A 16,762-nucleotide genomic window follows, 5' to 3' on the forward strand; every position below is an offset into this window, starting at 1 on the left:
ATTGGGGACATGTAGTGTCTGCTGGACAAGTGTTTCATGATTCAAGCCATACCAGAAATACTGATTGATGTGATTCACGCAATGATGAGGCCATATGACATAAATACTGAATAGACCATTCAGCTAATTAAGTCTGCTGTGTCATTCAATGAGATCATAGCAGATCTGGCAATCCTCAACTCCACTTGCTTGCCTTGACCCCATAACCCTTGATTTCTTTATTGATTAAAGTTCTGTCTGTTTTAGCCTTGATAATATGCAAAGATTGAGCCTTGACAGCCCTCTGTGGTAAAGAATTCTACAAAATCACAACCCACTGAAAGAAGAAATTCCTCCTGATCTCTATCTTAAATAGGTGAACCCTTACTCTAAGATTTTGGAGTCTGATCTTTGAGTCTCCTACAAAGGGAAACAACTTGTTTGCACCTATTCTGTTAAGTGCCTACAAGCCTTACATGTTTGAATAAATCCAATCAAAATGAATAACTTGATGAGAAAGATGACTGTGACTAACAAAGGTGGTCAAGGAGAGTATTCAATCAAAAACGAAGGATTATAAAGCAGCAACAAACAGTGGTAGGCCGGAGGACTTGCAAATTTTTAGGAACCAGCTGGAATAACTGAAAAGCTATAGAAAAGGGGGAAAAAAAATGAATGTAAATTGACAAATACAAAACCAAAACAGTAAGAGCTTCTATGGTTATATAAAAAGAGATTAGCTGAAATACATATGATTTATTATTGTCACATGTACTGAGACAGTGAAAAGTATTGTTTATTTTGTGCTATCCATGCAAATCATACCTTACATAAGTAAATCAAGATAATACAACAGAATGCAGAAGAATATTAACAGCTACAGGGAAGGTGCAGAGAAAGATTTACTCTAATATGAGAGGTTTATTCATAAGTTTGATTTGATTTATTGTCACGTCTACCGAAATATAGTGTTTTGCATGCTCTACCGGCAGGTTGTACCATACAAAGTGCATTAGGTAGCAGAACAGACTGTTCCAGCCACAAGAAAGGTGCAAAGCGAGAGAGATCAGCATGAATATTTAAGTAGTTCATTCAAAAGTTTCAGTAGCTGGGAAAAAGCCGCTCTTTAATCTGTATGTGTATTCAAACTTCTAAATCTTCTGCCTGACAGAAGAGTGTGGAAGAGAGTTTATTTGTATTGAACCTTTGGAGGATGCAGCTGGGAATTAATAATGGGTTAGGAAAATGGCAGATAACTTAAATACTTTGCTTTGGTTTCATGGTGGAGGATGAGATAAATTTTCCAAAGATAACAGCTAAGTGATGTTCTAAGAGGAAAGATCTTGTTGGGGAATGGGGAATCTTGTTGATCTATCATGGGGAATAAAGTATTTAACAAGCTAAAGGTAGACAGGTTGCCAGGATCTGGTGGTCTGCATCCAAGTGTTTTAAAGGAAGTGTCTACAGAAATAATGGAGGCATTGGTTGAAATATTCCAGGGCACTCTGGTTTCCAGTGGATTGGAAGAAATGTAATATAACAGCCTTGTTTAAGAAGGAAGAACAAAGTTGAAAATCGCACTGCACCAGGTTATAGTCCAGCAAGTTTATTTGAAAGTACAAACTTTCGGAGACAGAAAGCAAGAAATTATCGCCTAACTTCTATCATTGGGAAAATGCTGTAGTCCATTATAAGGAAGTAATAGCAGGACATTTAGAAGAGCTTAACTCAACCAAGGGATGTCAATGTGATTTTGTGAAAAGAAATGCACGATTGACAAATTTACTGCAGTTTTTTGAAGATATAAAAGGCAGAGTTAATAAAGGTGCGGATGTGGTGTATTTGAATTCACTGAAGGCATTTGGTAAGATGCCAAATAAAAGTACATTGCATAAATTAGCTCATGGTATTGGGATAAAATATTAGCATGGATCAAGGGTTGGTTAACATACAGAAGACAGAGTGTTGGGATTAATATATCTTTTTCAGTTTGGAAAGGAGTAACACGTGGAGTGCCACAAGGATCAGTCCTAGAACAGTAGTTATTTATGACCTGTATTATGACTTGAAGAAGGGGGCAGAGGGTTATGTTTTCAAATTTGCTAATAGTATAATAATAGGTGGGTGGGCATGTTGTGATGAGGATGTAAGAAGTCTGCAAGGGCATGTAAAAAGTTTGAATTAATGGGCAAAAATCTGACAGATGGAGTTTGATATAGGAAAGTAAGCATTCATGCTCTCTGCTGAGAAGAATCAATGGCAGGCTATTATTTCAATGGAAGAGAGCCCAAAAATGTGCAGTGCAAAGGGATCTGGGTGTTCTTGTGCATAAAACGCAGGAATTTAGATGCAGGTGCAGCAGGTATTCAAGAAGGTAAATGGAATTTTTACCTGTATTTCTAAAGGATTGGAGATTTTTATCGTATTTTTTAACTCAATTGTGGGATTTCAGTACTGCTGGCTATATCAGCATTAATTGCCCAGAGAGCTGTTAAGAGTTGACCACATTGCTGTGAGTCTGGAGTCACATGTAAGACAGATGAAGTAAGGATGGCAGTTTCCTTCCGAAATGACAGTAGTGGACCAATCTGACTCTCAGTAATGTTTTCATGGTTGTCATTGGATTGCTAATTCTAGACTTGTATTAAATTAATGTTTTACCATCTGCTATTGTGAGATTTGAACCTATGTCCCCAGAACCTGTGTCTCTGGATTGTTGATCTAGTGACAATACTAGTTCATCACTTCTCCCTATCTTAACAAAGCTAGCCCACCACCTTTCCCTTTGTGCCTGTCCTTCCAAACATTGCATACCCTTGAATGTTTAATTCCCAGCTTTGGTGTCCATTTAACCATGCCTTTCTGATAGCTATAAGGTCATACCCATTAACGTCAATTTGTGCTATTTATTTATTTTGTTCCAAATACTATACACATTTAAATAAAGAGCCATTAATTTTGCTTTTGTAGACCATTTTTTCCCCCATTACATTCCTATTTGCTACTGTCTTTATATTCTTAATGCCTTCCTGTCTCATTCTAGGGTTTGTTATTTAAAAAGCTGCCTTGCAATACAGCCATGTATCCTTTGATTTGTTAACTAAGTTACCCATCTTCTGACTTCTGACCTACTATCTTTAGTTTAACGCCTTCTCCATAGGCCTAGTTATTCATTTCACCAGATGTCATGATGCTATCTTTCATTCTGTCTTCCTCTAAGATTCCTTTTAAACCATAGTGGGCAGAAGCCTAAATTAAGCTTTATTGAAAGATCATCAGCTTGAAGCTTTAGCTCTATTTCTTACTCTAGGGGTGCCGCTGGAACTACTGAATTCTTCGAGCATTTTCTCTTTTTACCGTAAATTGATATTGTCTAATTTTGTATGCTTTCATTTGTCACACTGTTCCAAAAAATACAATCTCAGGAAACTGTGTAATCTCGAGGCATATTATGGTTGCCTAGCCTTAAAGTTGATGTTAATAAGTATAAATCTTAATTTACCGTTTCTGTTCTGAAGAAGGGTCACTCGACCTGAAATGTTAACTCTGACTTCTTTCCACAGTTGCTGCTAGACCTCCTAAACATTTCTAGCAATTTCTATTTTTACTATTTTATTGTTTGCATTGTTAAGTGTATGGGATCTGTCCAAGCCTTTTTAGGACTTCGAGGACAAAGTAGATGAGTGTTTTGGAAGGGATTCAATAAGAATGTGACTGAAATGGTTTGTATCCTTGATGTAGTCTGAATCCTGAGAATCCTAGGATCCTAAGGCCTGTTTGTTTGGTTAGTTTTTTTGTGCTTTCCTTTCTACCTGCTCTCTACTTTTTATGCCTTTTATTTCATAAATGCCTTTCATTTCTGTTTTGTCTTGTTAATATAAATTCTGTTATTTAACCATTTCCTGCTCTGCATTTCATAACTGCAAGACATTCTCTTTGTTTCCTTGTGTGAGGATTTCCTTCACCCTTCATTGTGTTCAGTTTTTGTGTTATTTTTAATGCTGCTCATCTGTCATCATGGAGTGATTACAAGTCAGAAGAAAGCCATTTGAGTTGTTGTGTCCATTCTGGCTTTGTGCTAGGGAAACTCTGCTCATCCCACTTCTTCAAACTTTCCTGCAAATTTTAAAACGTCTTTAACGCACTTTAAAGTGCTTTTTTCATGACGCCAAGAATAAAGAATATTGCAGCTGAGGCTGAATCATAGTTTCAATGAACATGCATAAAACATCTTTGCTTTTGCACTCCTTGTCACTGTAAAATCAATAATTCTGCACATCTTTTAAACAACTTTTTCACTTTGTCCTGCCACCTTCAATGTTTTATGCACATATGCCCCAGGTCTCTTTCCTGTACCCACTTTTTAATTGTACACTTAATTTTTTTATTCCATGTTCTCAATTTTCTGGCCAAACAAATTACTCCATACTTCTGTGTGGTAAAGTTAGATCACTTTAAATTCTGAGGAGTTCTGTATCTGAAATGATGTGCACTTCCTCTTCACAGATATGTTGTGTGACATGCTGTTAATGTTTGCTAGAATTCTGTTTTTATTTCATTTTTACGTAAGTGGCATAACTGACCCTTAAAAGTATGAACCATTTTGTCTAAACTTAAGTAGCTAAGATCAGATCAGTTTAGTCATCCGGGATACACTTCGACATTGCCAGGCAAGTCCCTTGTTCCTCACCTGCTTTACATGCCATTTCCAAAAAGTAAGAGAAATAGAATGTATTGATTGGTGCTAATGTAGTGTCCTGATTCCAAACTAACATACTGTAGATTGAAATGCAATTACTGTTACTTTTACATTTATGCTTCAGCCCTTGAATCATATGAAATATTTATAAAAGACCAGGGTGGTATGGTGGCTCAGTCATTAGCATTGCTGCCTCAGTGCCAAGGACCTGGGTTCGATTCCAACCTCTGGAAACTGTGGAGGGTTCGCATGTTCTCCCCATGTCTGCATGGCTTTCCTCCAGGTGCTCCAGTTTCATTCAAAATCCAGAGATGTGCAGGTTAAGTGAATTGGGCAGGCCAAATTGCCCATAGTGTTCAGGGATACCTAGGTTAGGTGCATTAACCAAGTAGAGTAATAGGGTAGAGAAATGGGTCTGGGTGGGCTACTCTTCAGAAGCTCAGGTTGGGCGTGTTGGACCAAATGGCCTGCTTCCATACTGTAGTGATTCTATGCTTCTGTGACCACAAAGTACTTACTAAAAACATAACTAGACACTTGTATGGAAAATTTATGGTCACATTCTATCAGTTTGTTAACTATGACTATGGAATAAAATTTGCATTTTATCTAATATTGAATTGCAAACTGCTATTGATTACTATTGAATTTGTATGAGTTTTGTGAGTAACACATTGGATCTTACACTATTTGCTTAGAAAGTACTGTGTATTCAAATAAGCGCAAAATTGAATCTAATACACCTGACTGCAAATCAGAATAATTTTAGGGTTGGGGGTATATTGGTATTTCTTTTTGATAAGTTGTATGAGAGGCTTAAGCAAATGTTTAATCACAATGTTGCTCAAAGTAGATGCAATTTTCATGTATTACATTATGACTAAAAATTTGTCCTTTTTCTTTATCTTAGAATGTATTTTGTCAGTCAACCGAATTTCTATGCTGCAAATGTGTTGCTGGTCAAAGCACAGCAGGTTAGGCAGCATCTCAGGAATAGAGAATTCGACGTTTCGAGCATAAGCCCTTCATCAGGATTTTAACCGAATTTCTATGTATTATCTGGACACTCTATCATTCCATAAGCGAGCATCCCTTTTATGATAAAATTCTGTAATAAAAGTGAAAATGTAACTGGTTTGACTGAAATGAGTCTTAAAAATTACTCTGTTGCAGGCAACTTAACCTTTTAAGCACAGCTACTCCAGCTATTAGTGCCTGGCTTATTCCAGTTGATCAGCTGAAATCCTCCGTGAATAAATTGGAAATGGAACGAACCCTGCGTGTATGTGCTGTAATGGGCTGCATCATGACAGAAGCTCTAGAGGTAATAATAAGATGTGTTCTTCCTCAATAAGTAAAGTAACTTTCATTTACATCTTCAACATGGCACTGAACTTGGTCCAAGCTAATTATAGGCAAAAATACACCAGGAGTGCTTCTTTGAAACAAGCTAGTTGCAATGTTATGTTCTTATGTACTGGTAGATTGCTTTTTACAATCTATATTAATCACTGGTGGTAGGTGGGAATGCATGTAAGCTTTCAATCAACATTAAGCTAGATGGAAATATAAACTATAGGGAGGACTCGCATGCTGTAGCGAGATGTGGACAGGTGAAGTGAGTGGGCAACAAAATAGCAGATGGGATAATGTGGGAAAATATGGAGTTATTCTCTTTTGTCTTCAGAGCAGAACATTTTTTTTAAAAGGTATAAAACTTGGTGTTGATGTTCAGAGAGACTGTGATGTGTTTGCATGTGAAATCCAAAGGTAGCCTGCAAGTAAAGCAAATAAGTGGGAAAACAAATAGCTTATTGCCTTTAATGCAAGACAATTATAATCCAAGAAAAAATAAGTATTTTTTCAGTTGTACAGGGCTTTGGTGATAATATATCTGGACTACTGTACACAATGTTGCTTTCTACATTTAGGGAATTGTCCGTGGTTCACTAGATTGGTTCCTGATAAGCTGACTAAATTGGTTCTGCATTCTTGGAGCTTAAAATGATGAGAGGTGATTTCATTAGAATATGAAGGGCATCAACAGGACAGATACTGAAAGGTTGTTTTTGCTGGCTGGACAAAGACAAGTGAAAATTTAGAAAATGAGATGACGTGTCCACTGAAATTGTGGTAAATCTCTGGAATTTTCTGCTGCTAAGAGCTGGGGATGCTTCAGAATTGAATACCTGTAAGGCTAAGAGGCAGAATTTGGTTTCTTGGAAAATGAGGAGATAGGTGAACAAGCAGGAAAGTAATTTTGAAGCTCAAGGTCAATCATGACCATATTAAATGGTGGAACAAGCTTGATGAGTTGAAGTCTGTTTCTGCCAGTTGGATAAAGGATTGATATTTATTTTGATTCATCTAACTGATGGAAAACGAGACTGTTGAGGTATAAATAGAATTAAGCTTTTTGGCAGTTAACTGCTCCTAAAGCATGCTAAAGTTAGAAATTCACTGGTTTTATTTTTAGTGGCAGCACTGTGATTTGTGACTTTGCTGCATTAACTAAGATTGTGATGGATAATATTTTCATGAATCTGCTCTGTACTTTACCCAACTTCGATGAGCAAAACTTGACGTTGCATTTCACATGGGATCTGATTAAGCCTCTTTGTGACTGAAGCATCATTTCCGGACTTTTGAGTTCTAGTATCCTTCAGACAAATGACAGCATTTCATTGTGATTGGCTTTTATATCTGTGTTACAGCTTTGTGAGTTGTTACTGCAACACCATGAGAAAATATTTGAATCTGTCATTCTCAGATTCAGTGTGGCTGACTTCTCATTTCTCCATATTGAAATGCATCTGCTGTTACCTCAGTGTCCCTTTCGATCATCTCTTCATCCACAGAATTTATTATGTCTTACTGTAAAATTTCCATGGATTTCATTGAGCCAGAATTAGTCTTATTTGCAGCCATGTCTGTTGTGCAGATTATTTTGTTACTCAATATGACCACTCTATATTATTTTTTTCTGATGAGATATGGCAAAAATCAAACTGTTATTGTTTGATAAGGAAATACTAAAGAATGCTGTCCATTAGATTGAGCATACACACCAGTCTTGATTAAACTATCAATCTAGGATTGTTTTGGATACTTTATTTCCTCTGATCACCTAAGTCTTCTATTTCCTTATTGATTTATTTACTTCCAGAGGAAGAGCGTGCACTTTCCATTGAAGAGCAAGTACAATAGAGTGACCAAATTAGCTCGGTATCTACAGGAAAACCCTTCCTGTTTATTGTGCAATATACTCCATCGGTACTTGCAGCAGGCTGACTATTCTGTCATTGAGGATGCCACAATGGTAATTATTTTCAACATATGTGACGAGCAACTCAGCATTAAGTGTGTGGCAATTGCCTGACTAAATAATTACAAAATACACTTATTATTGGTTGTTGAAATTACTTTATTAACAAAAGTAACTTTATGCACAGTGCTTAGATCTTTCTGAACACTTGTGGTTCTTTTGTTCTTTTGCTACCACGAGTATGGGCTTAATCATGAAATATGTGAAAAAAAATCATTCATCATAGAGAAGGCCGTTGGCCCATTATGCCTACTCAACAGTTGAAAGCCATCTAATAAAGCCCAGTCATTCTATTCTTTTACTGCATGTCCTCTTTTCGGCTACATAAGCCAGATTCTGTACGACCTTGGTGTCACATTTGATCATACGATAAGCTTCCACGTCTCATTCTTGCCATCTGTAAGACTACTAATTTACAGTTCTGCTGCTGCTGAAACTCTAACGCATGTTTTCATTGTCTCTAGATGCGATTTTTAAATCACACTTTTGGCTGCTCTCCTACCTTATATCCTCTGTACACATGAGGTCAAAAAATCAAGTTCTGTTCCCTTACCACTTGTTTTCTCACTGACCTACCATATTTCAGTCAAGCAGCATCTCAACTTCAATATGCTCATTCTTGTTTTCAGATCCTTCTATGGCTCATCTCTCTATATCACTGTAATCTCCTTCAATCCAACATCCAACAAAGAAATGTGTTCCTTGTGTTCTTACTATTTGTTTATTCTCAATCATAATTATTGCACTGTTGGTGGCTGTGCTTTCATTTGTCTCGGCGCAAAGTTCTGGATTTTCCTCCTTCCATCTCTTTGCCTCTCTATCTTCCTTTTCACTTTTAAAGTTTTTCTTAACCATGATTTTGCCATCTGATCTAATGTGACTTGATGTATTTTGTTTTACTATTGTAATACACCCTTGGATGATTTATTACAAGAAAGCTGCTATATTAATACAAGCCGTTGCATGTATCCAATTAATTTCAATTCTATCAGCAGTTCAGAGGAGATGCTATACCACATTGAGCAGGCCACCTGGCGTGCCCTGGAGCTTCCTTGCAGGCTTAGGGTTGGGGGTTACAGGTCTATTAGGTTAATGTGGGAGGGGCTTTCTAACCATGTGTCCATTGTGGGTTCTCAGAAATGACCACAATGGCGTTGCTACAGGTGGATTGAAGTGTGTGTGTGTGTGTGGGAGATAAATAGAGTGTTTACAAGCAACCTTTCAGTAAAATGGATTAAGTAAACAATTATAGAATTGTGCCATCATGTTGCACAGATGTCAGACAGATGGTCTATTTCCATGTGCTAGTTAAATAAATAGAATAGTTAGAGCCACTCCCTGTGCTTTCCTCATTGTTTTTCGATTATCTTCCCCCTTAAGTATTTGTCCAGGCCTCTCTTAAAAATTACTGTTGAATTTGCTTGGCTGCATTTTCATGTAATTTATTCAGATCATAAAACTTGCTAATTTAAAATCCACTATCTTAAATCTTTGCCCTCTGATTAGTGAGACAGTTTTGCCCAACTGATCTTCTCAAAACTCCTCTTAATTTAAAACACCTCTGTTAAATTTATGCTTATCCCTTCCTTGCTCCAAAATAAAAAGCCCAAGCTTGTCTAGTCTCTTCAGGTAAAGAATTTTTTTTATTCTGTGTACCATTCTAATAACTCCTCTGCACCCTCTCCAAGGCTTGCTATTGGGATTTTAAAAATACCAAGGGAAGATCCATTTATATGCATAATTCAAATAAAAACTGTGTATAATTACAAATAATTGTGTTTATTTTTTACAGAACAATGGTCTTCCTGCCCTTGTCACTCTAAAGAAGGGTTTGGTGGCATTAGCAAGACAGTGGATGAAGTTTATAGTGGTCAGTCCAGCTTTCAAAGGAGTTAGTTTACAACTTAAACCAGCGCAACTTCCAAAACTGCAACCAGCATCACATGTTGGTGGCTTGGACAATGGAGGAGCCATCCAAAGTGATACAAGTGCTGACGGAGCAGAATTTGAATTTGATGCTGGTAATCAGAAATGCATTTTGATCTAATAAATGCTCTTTTCACAATCCATTTCCCATTGATGAAGGGAATGTGTTCTTAAAAATTATTTTATCCAAATGGTCAGGCAAGCAGTTATCAATTGAAAGACAAGAGATTAAAATGGAAGTGGTTGAGCAGGAAGATATTTGAGCCCGGAGAAGGATCAAAAAAACTAGGCAGGGTTGGGGACTCTGAGGTCCAGTCAAATTTCACAATAGGATGACTTATCTAATTTTGTTTTACAAATGCATAGGCATAGCAGTGGCCACAGGCCGTCACTAGAAAATCTTGGGATGATTACTGGTAATCAAGAGCAATGAGGGAGCAAGAACCTGCATGCTGAAGTAGGGACAGAGAAAAAAACTTCATTCCAAGAGAGAAGAATGCATGAGATCAGGATCAGTGTTAAGAGGTCTACAAAGGAATAGAGAGAGATTGGCAAGTCAAAGCTGCAAGCTTCCTTGGCGAGCCTACAGTATTCCCGCTGTTCTAACCACATAGAAAATACTGTCAAAGTATGTTTACCTTCCAAAGCCAGCAGTTCAAAGCAACCCTTTGCTACTTCTTTCCTAAGTCCAAGAAAACTGTGACAATTATTTAAATCACCTGCCCTTTAGCACAAAAGCAAAGTTTTGTGGATGCTAGAAATCTTAAATTAAAAACAAGAAGTTCTGGAAATACTCAACAAATTAGACTGTACCTATGGAAAGAAAAGCTGTTAATTATCAACACTTATACTGCAGGTACCTGATATAAACTTAGACGTCCCTCTTCCTTAGATGGGCACTCAGGCAGCGTGACTGATGTGTGGACAGCAGATGCAAGACCAATTCCCTGCCTTAAATTTTTTTATGCTTTCTTCCCATCTTAGTACATCAGGCATAAGAAGCATTTAGTCCATCAACGTTCACTTTCAATAAGATCATAGCTGCTCTGATTATCCTCAACTCAACACTTACGCCTTTTTCCCAAAGTCTTTGGTTCCTTTCACTGAAAATTTTGTATATCTCAACTGTGAATATGCATAATGACCCATTCTGAGCGTTTGAGGTTGGTCATATTGTCATGAAATATCATAATTTGACATGCAAGTGGGTGCATCTTTCACCATCATGTATTCCTTTGAAATAAAATAGCCATCCAGCAATAAACAACAACCTTTGAGTACCTGTGTTCCTGATTGATACTTTGACGAATAGTATATTATTTTAAATGAACATGGGTTTCGACATATAGATTAGATTAGATTACTTACAGTGTGGAAACAGGCCCTACGGCCCAACAAGTCCACACCGACCCGCCGAAGCGCAACCCACCCATACCCCTACATATACCCCTTACTACGGGCAATTTAGCATGGCCAATTCACCTAACCCGCACATCTTTGGACTGTGGGAGGAAACCGGAGCACCCGGAGGAAACCCACGCAGACACGAGGAGAACGTGCAAACTCCACACAGTCAGTCGCCTGAGTCGGGAATTGAACCCAGGTCTCAGGCGCTGTGAGGCAGCAGTGCTAACCACTGCGCCACCGTGCCACCCACAGACTTCTTGTGAATATTTAGAGTAGAAAATAACTTTGAACTATTGGAATAGACTCAAATAGGACATTTGCAGATAGGATCAGGAGTAAGTTTTGAAGTTCCACATTGGGTTAGATTTCAAAGATATTGGACTAGAAACTGAAATAAGCTGTTCTATTTAGAGATAACTGTGGAGATAAAACTTTAAAATATTGAGTACAGTTCAGACATTTTATATTCCAAAAGATTTATAAGGAAAAGGAGAATGTGTGGGCGAAACTTGAAGTTTAAAATAATTTTCCTAGCCGTCAGGTCTCCAGAAGTAGCCAGTTAAGTTGTAGTTGCTATTGGAATGTAGGAAATACTGCAACTAATTTCATGTAACAAATTCGTACAAACAGCAGTGCGGTAATGGCAGATATTTAGTTTTTGAACTGTTGCATGAGGGATGACTTTCCTGTTCTTTGAAATAGTACCCATAGGATCTTTATCTCCCCCTGACCAGACATAGAGTTTCTGTTTAGTGTTTCATCTGAAAGACAGCATCTCCAATAGTGCAGTCCTCCCTCAGTCCTACATTGTAAGAAATATACTGCCTCAAGTTCTGGAGTGGGGGTTTGAATCCTGAATGTATTGTGATTCCAACTAAGTCTTAAAAGAGCAGTCGGGCTAACATAGGTTTCAAGCTGGTGAGAGTAATGTAACCTTGGTGGGAAGTGGGTACAGTAGCAGAGATAGTGAGTTTGAGATATCAGAGAAAAGATGTTGGTACTTATGCTGACTACAGTGCTGGACATTCTTGCAGACATTCTGACTGAGATAGATTTTTAATCAGTAAAGGAATGAGGGTTATGGACAAAAGGCAGGAAAATTGAGTTAAGGATAATCAGATTAGCCATGATCTCATTAAAAGATGGAACAGACTCAATGGGCTGAATGGCTACTATGCCTAATGTGCTAAGATGGGGAGGAAAGCATAAAAAATGTACAGACTGTTCTAACCTAGGTTCCAATCTTTGATCAGGCTGACATGGCCTGTATCTTGGCCTCCTCTTCTAGTCCTGGGAAAGAGAAAATCCCACCTCTACATCATTTCATCCAGTGTGCGGTCTGGATTTCTGCCTGAAAAGCAGGCACCAATCTTTCCCTATTTGCCACTTTCAGGACAAGTGTAAAATACCATGTATAGCAGCTCCAGACGGGCAATGCACCATGGATTTGTAAAGATGGCCTGGGTACAAGGTGTTCTGGTGAGGTCTGGGGTCTGCATTGAGTGGTAGGTTGTTCTGCAAATAGCTCATGACATAGTGGGGTCAGAATTGGGCCTAACAGGTGCTGTAGGGGCATGGTAGGTAATTTATGTCATGTATTTGATGAGATATGGTGAAAGAATTCATTAGACCTTGCAGTGCAAAACTTTTCAAAAGTTCAGTGCAACTTGAACTCAGCCGAGAAAACGCAAAAGTTTCAGCCCTTCCTGCTCTTAGTAGTTAATTACAATTGGAGGGCATTAAATTTGGAGGAAAGCAAGATTTGTATGTTTTCATTTAATATCTCTCAACCAACCTGCTTTTAGTCTACAGTTCTCTGGTTCTCAGACAGTTACTATTCCATTTAAATGTTTTACTTCTGACTAAAAGAAATTGTTGCAAAATACAGTGGCGCAGAGTTATACAATGTTGTCAGGATTAGTGTTTTTGTTGTCATATCAGAGTAAAAAACGTCAGTGCTCAGAGAATAAAATGCATGCTTGCAAATAAAATGCCTCTATTTTTCATTATAGCCTGACCATTTAACTTGATGTATGTTGGATAGTTACACTTTTTAAATTGAATGTTTTATCATTGATTCTTGTCCTTTATTGTAGCCACAGTAAGTGAACACACCATGCTCTTAGAGAGTAGTCGTCCACCAGCGGGTGGAATTTCCTCTGGACCAGTAACCGGCTCTGACATCATGAGAAAGTTATCCAAAACAAATGCTCATGCACACGAATCCACACTTAAAATTAAAGTAGGTGAAAACAAAACACTTGTGAAATCATAACTTGTATGTGGACGCCATACAGATTTATTTATCTGTTGTGACTTGTGATGACCTCTTAAATTATTTGCCTGCAATTTTACAGACGTATTGTGAATATTTTCATCAGATTGGAATACTGTACCTTATCAATAGCTAATATATTATAAAAGCTGCCTAAAATAGTGTTTCAGTGCTGCTTAATAAATGAGAAATAGTCTGCATTAATTATTTTGAAGTTCTGCATACAATTTGATAATTGTACCTGTACACTAATTTTGAACGTTTTCTATTATTTTCCTAATTTTCTGTCATTTATACATTTATAAGACTACAATTAGGTTAAGAATCGAGGACAAATCTGCAGTTTGCAAATTGATTTTGGTTGCAGGTATTTTGTCTAGATTGGAAGGCTTTCTTCCACTCTTAGAAGTTAGATTATAAATGGAAGGCACTAAATTTGAAGAAAAGCCAGATTTCTATTTTTTTAAATATCTCACAAGCAACCTGCCTTTAGTCCACAGTTCTCTGGTTCTCACATTTCAATGTTCTACTTCTGACCAGAAGAAATTGTTGCAATATACAATGGTGCAGAGTTATACAATGCTGTAAGGATTAGGTTTTAGGGATCAGTACTAATGCTCAAGCAATATAATACATAATCTATGAGTTGATCATACGTCTCATGAGCAACATAACCACTCTTACACTGCGCGTAATAAGATTTGTTTGAAAATGTTATGGTCTGCAATGTCTGTAGAAATATTAACACTGATTTTGCTGTAATGATAGTGACAAAACAATCAGCATTTGCCATGGTTACTCCAGTGAAACTAGAAGCAACCTTTGAAATTAACATGAATGGGGTGAAATCCAAAAATTGCTGTGGTTGTTATACATCTCCAGAGAGCTGAGGCACCCAGATTGCAGACAATGGGAAATGTTATTAAATAACATGCACCTCAACGCTTTGGTATTTACTGTAAGAAGTCTTGAAAGAATTGCACACTATTTTCAAAGTTACTGCTAGACAAAATCTTATTTAGATTACTTACAGTGTGGAAACAGGCCCTTTGGCCCAACAAGTCCACACCGACCCACAACCCTAACCTAACACTATGGGCAATTTAGCATGGCCAATTCACCTGACCCGCACATCTTTGGACTGTGGGAGGAAACCCACGCAGACGTGGGGAGAAGGTACAAACTCCACACAGTCAGTCGCCTGAGGCAGGAATTGAACCCGGGTCTCTGGCGCTGTGAGGCAGCAGTGCTCACCACCGTGCCACCGTGCCGCCCCTAAGGAACTGACTTTATATTTGAGCACTGTCCAATTCGTATGTATTGAAAAGTGCACATTTTGAAAAAAATGTAAACATTTATCTAAATTTATTCTCTAATTTGTACATTAATCCAATCAGAATCATTTGTTTCACTAGCTGGGTATATTAATTCAAAGTCAAAGCTATTAAGTGGAATTTATTTCCTTGCTTGTTCTATTCTTTAATGTAATTGGCTGCTCGCTTGCATGCTGGCATCACTGTAAAGGCATTCATTTGATTTGACATCAGATTTAAATTGCCATCAGGAAAGAGGTAAACTATATCACAGATTACTAGATCGTTGTCAGCACCTTCCTTTATTTTGTTTTAAAATGATTTTATTGTCATATATATCTTGAGGATACAGTGAAAAGTGTTTTGTCATCACAATCTGGCACTATTTTGAACTACGAAAAGTATAATAATTAATTATAGAATGAGAGTTAATCTTCTGCTCAAATTGGATCTCAAGCATGGCTTTTAGGCTTCTGCAGGGTCACTGGAAGATGTTCTGGGCTTTGGGGAGTCCCACTCCAGGAACAGCAAAAATGACACTGATGGCCTAGGAGACCCGGCTCTGCTGCCGCCTGATGCTGGCAGAGTCCAAGTTCCGGACCTTCCGCTGCCAGGCGTCTCTGTTCCAGGCACCACCACCAAACATCTAGACTCTGGGCGTACCACCACCAGGAGGCCCCACTGCTGCCAAGAGTCCGGACTCTACAGCTTCATGGTGAAGTTCATTTTGTGATGAATTCTGTGTCTTATGACTCTGCTGCACAGCTACCTGATGAAGGAGCAGCGCTCCAAAAGCTAGTACTTCCAAATAAACCAATAATATAACCTGGTGTTGTAATTTTTAACTTTGTCCACTCCAGTCCAACACCGGCAATTCCATATCATCATTTTACTACTGACTATAAAATTCATACTTTTTGGAAATTGTGCTTTCCGACTTAAAAACTGAAGTTGACAGTTTGATTTAAATCCTTAGGCACTTGTGACAATGCTGTGGCTTTGAGGTTATTTTGGCTGTTCTATTGTTTGATGAAAGATTGTAAAGTAGAGGAGCTGAGCATTCCACCAAAATCACTAGAGTGAACACTTGTGAAGGCTGTGGGTTTTTTTTTCAAGTTGGAACAATAGAGGCAGTCTGAATGGATGAGGTTGAGGTGTCACAGAACCAGGATTTTTAATTTTTCCAACAGCTGTTGGCTCCGGGGTCTTAGCACTATTGGAAGGTAATTAATCTCTCCTGGCTGCTACACTCTGTCTCTAAGTTTTCTCTGGATGCTTTTCCTTCCGGGTTGCTGGAATTGCATGTGAGACAATTCTGTTTTCTGAATTTGCCTTATGCCAAGGATGTGTGCCTGGGTCGTTACTATATAGGCTCAGTTACTGTTTAGTAGCAAAATATTCTATTATTCTGTTACGTTTTTCAATAGAGTTGTTGTTCCAAATTCCTGTTTCTTTTGTATTTTAAGAATGGTGTTTGCTTAACGTCGAGTAGCTACCCAATCAAACTGTATCTGGAGCATAACACCTCCCACAGTACCACCTCCTAAATATATTTTAAGGGGTCTGGTCCATAACAGACTCAAAATATTGAGACGACTTCTTGTTTTCTTTGCAGGGTGTCCACCCTTACCAGTCCCTCAGCTACACCAGCGGCGATACAGTAGCAGATTCACCAGCCCATGTCAGTCGTGCAGGATTACCAACAAGAGACAGTCCGAGAAAGGAAAGTCTACTGAGCTACCTGACTGGGAGCTTCCCTAGTCTTCACAATCTCCTTGAAGGAACTCCACAACGTGGTGCATCAGGAATTAAAAGCAGTTCACTTTCACGGCCAGGTA

At 38.2% G+C, this 16,762-nt stretch overlaps 1 protein-coding gene across 5 annotated transcripts in view; it reads left to right on the forward strand.

Moving 5' to 3' along the window:
• kiaa1109 (KIAA1109 ortholog) overlaps positions 1-16,762 on the forward strand; it is a 407,563-nt gene that overhangs the window by 240,071 nt on the left and 150,730 nt on the right. For all 5 annotated transcript variants that reach the window (XM_060851682.1, XM_060851684.1, XM_060851685.1 and 2 more), the window contains exons 38-42: positions 5,852-6,002; positions 7,845-7,997; positions 9,796-10,024; positions 13,433-13,578; positions 16,540-16,759. In XM_060851682.1, the coding sequence (XP_060707665.1) occupies positions 5,852-6,002; positions 7,845-7,997; positions 9,796-10,024; positions 13,433-13,578; positions 16,540-16,759 (899 nt within the window). The remainder of the gene's footprint in view (positions 1-5,851; positions 6,003-7,844; positions 7,998-9,795; positions 10,025-13,432; positions 13,579-16,539; positions 16,760-16,762) is intronic.

The sequence above is a fragment of the Hemiscyllium ocellatum genome, chromosome 36, assembly GCF_020745735.1.
Source record: "Hemiscyllium ocellatum isolate sHemOce1 chromosome 36, sHemOce1.pat.X.cur, whole genome shotgun sequence".
NCBI classification, from domain to species: Eukaryota; Metazoa; Chordata; class Chondrichthyes; order Orectolobiformes; family Hemiscylliidae; genus Hemiscyllium; species Hemiscyllium ocellatum.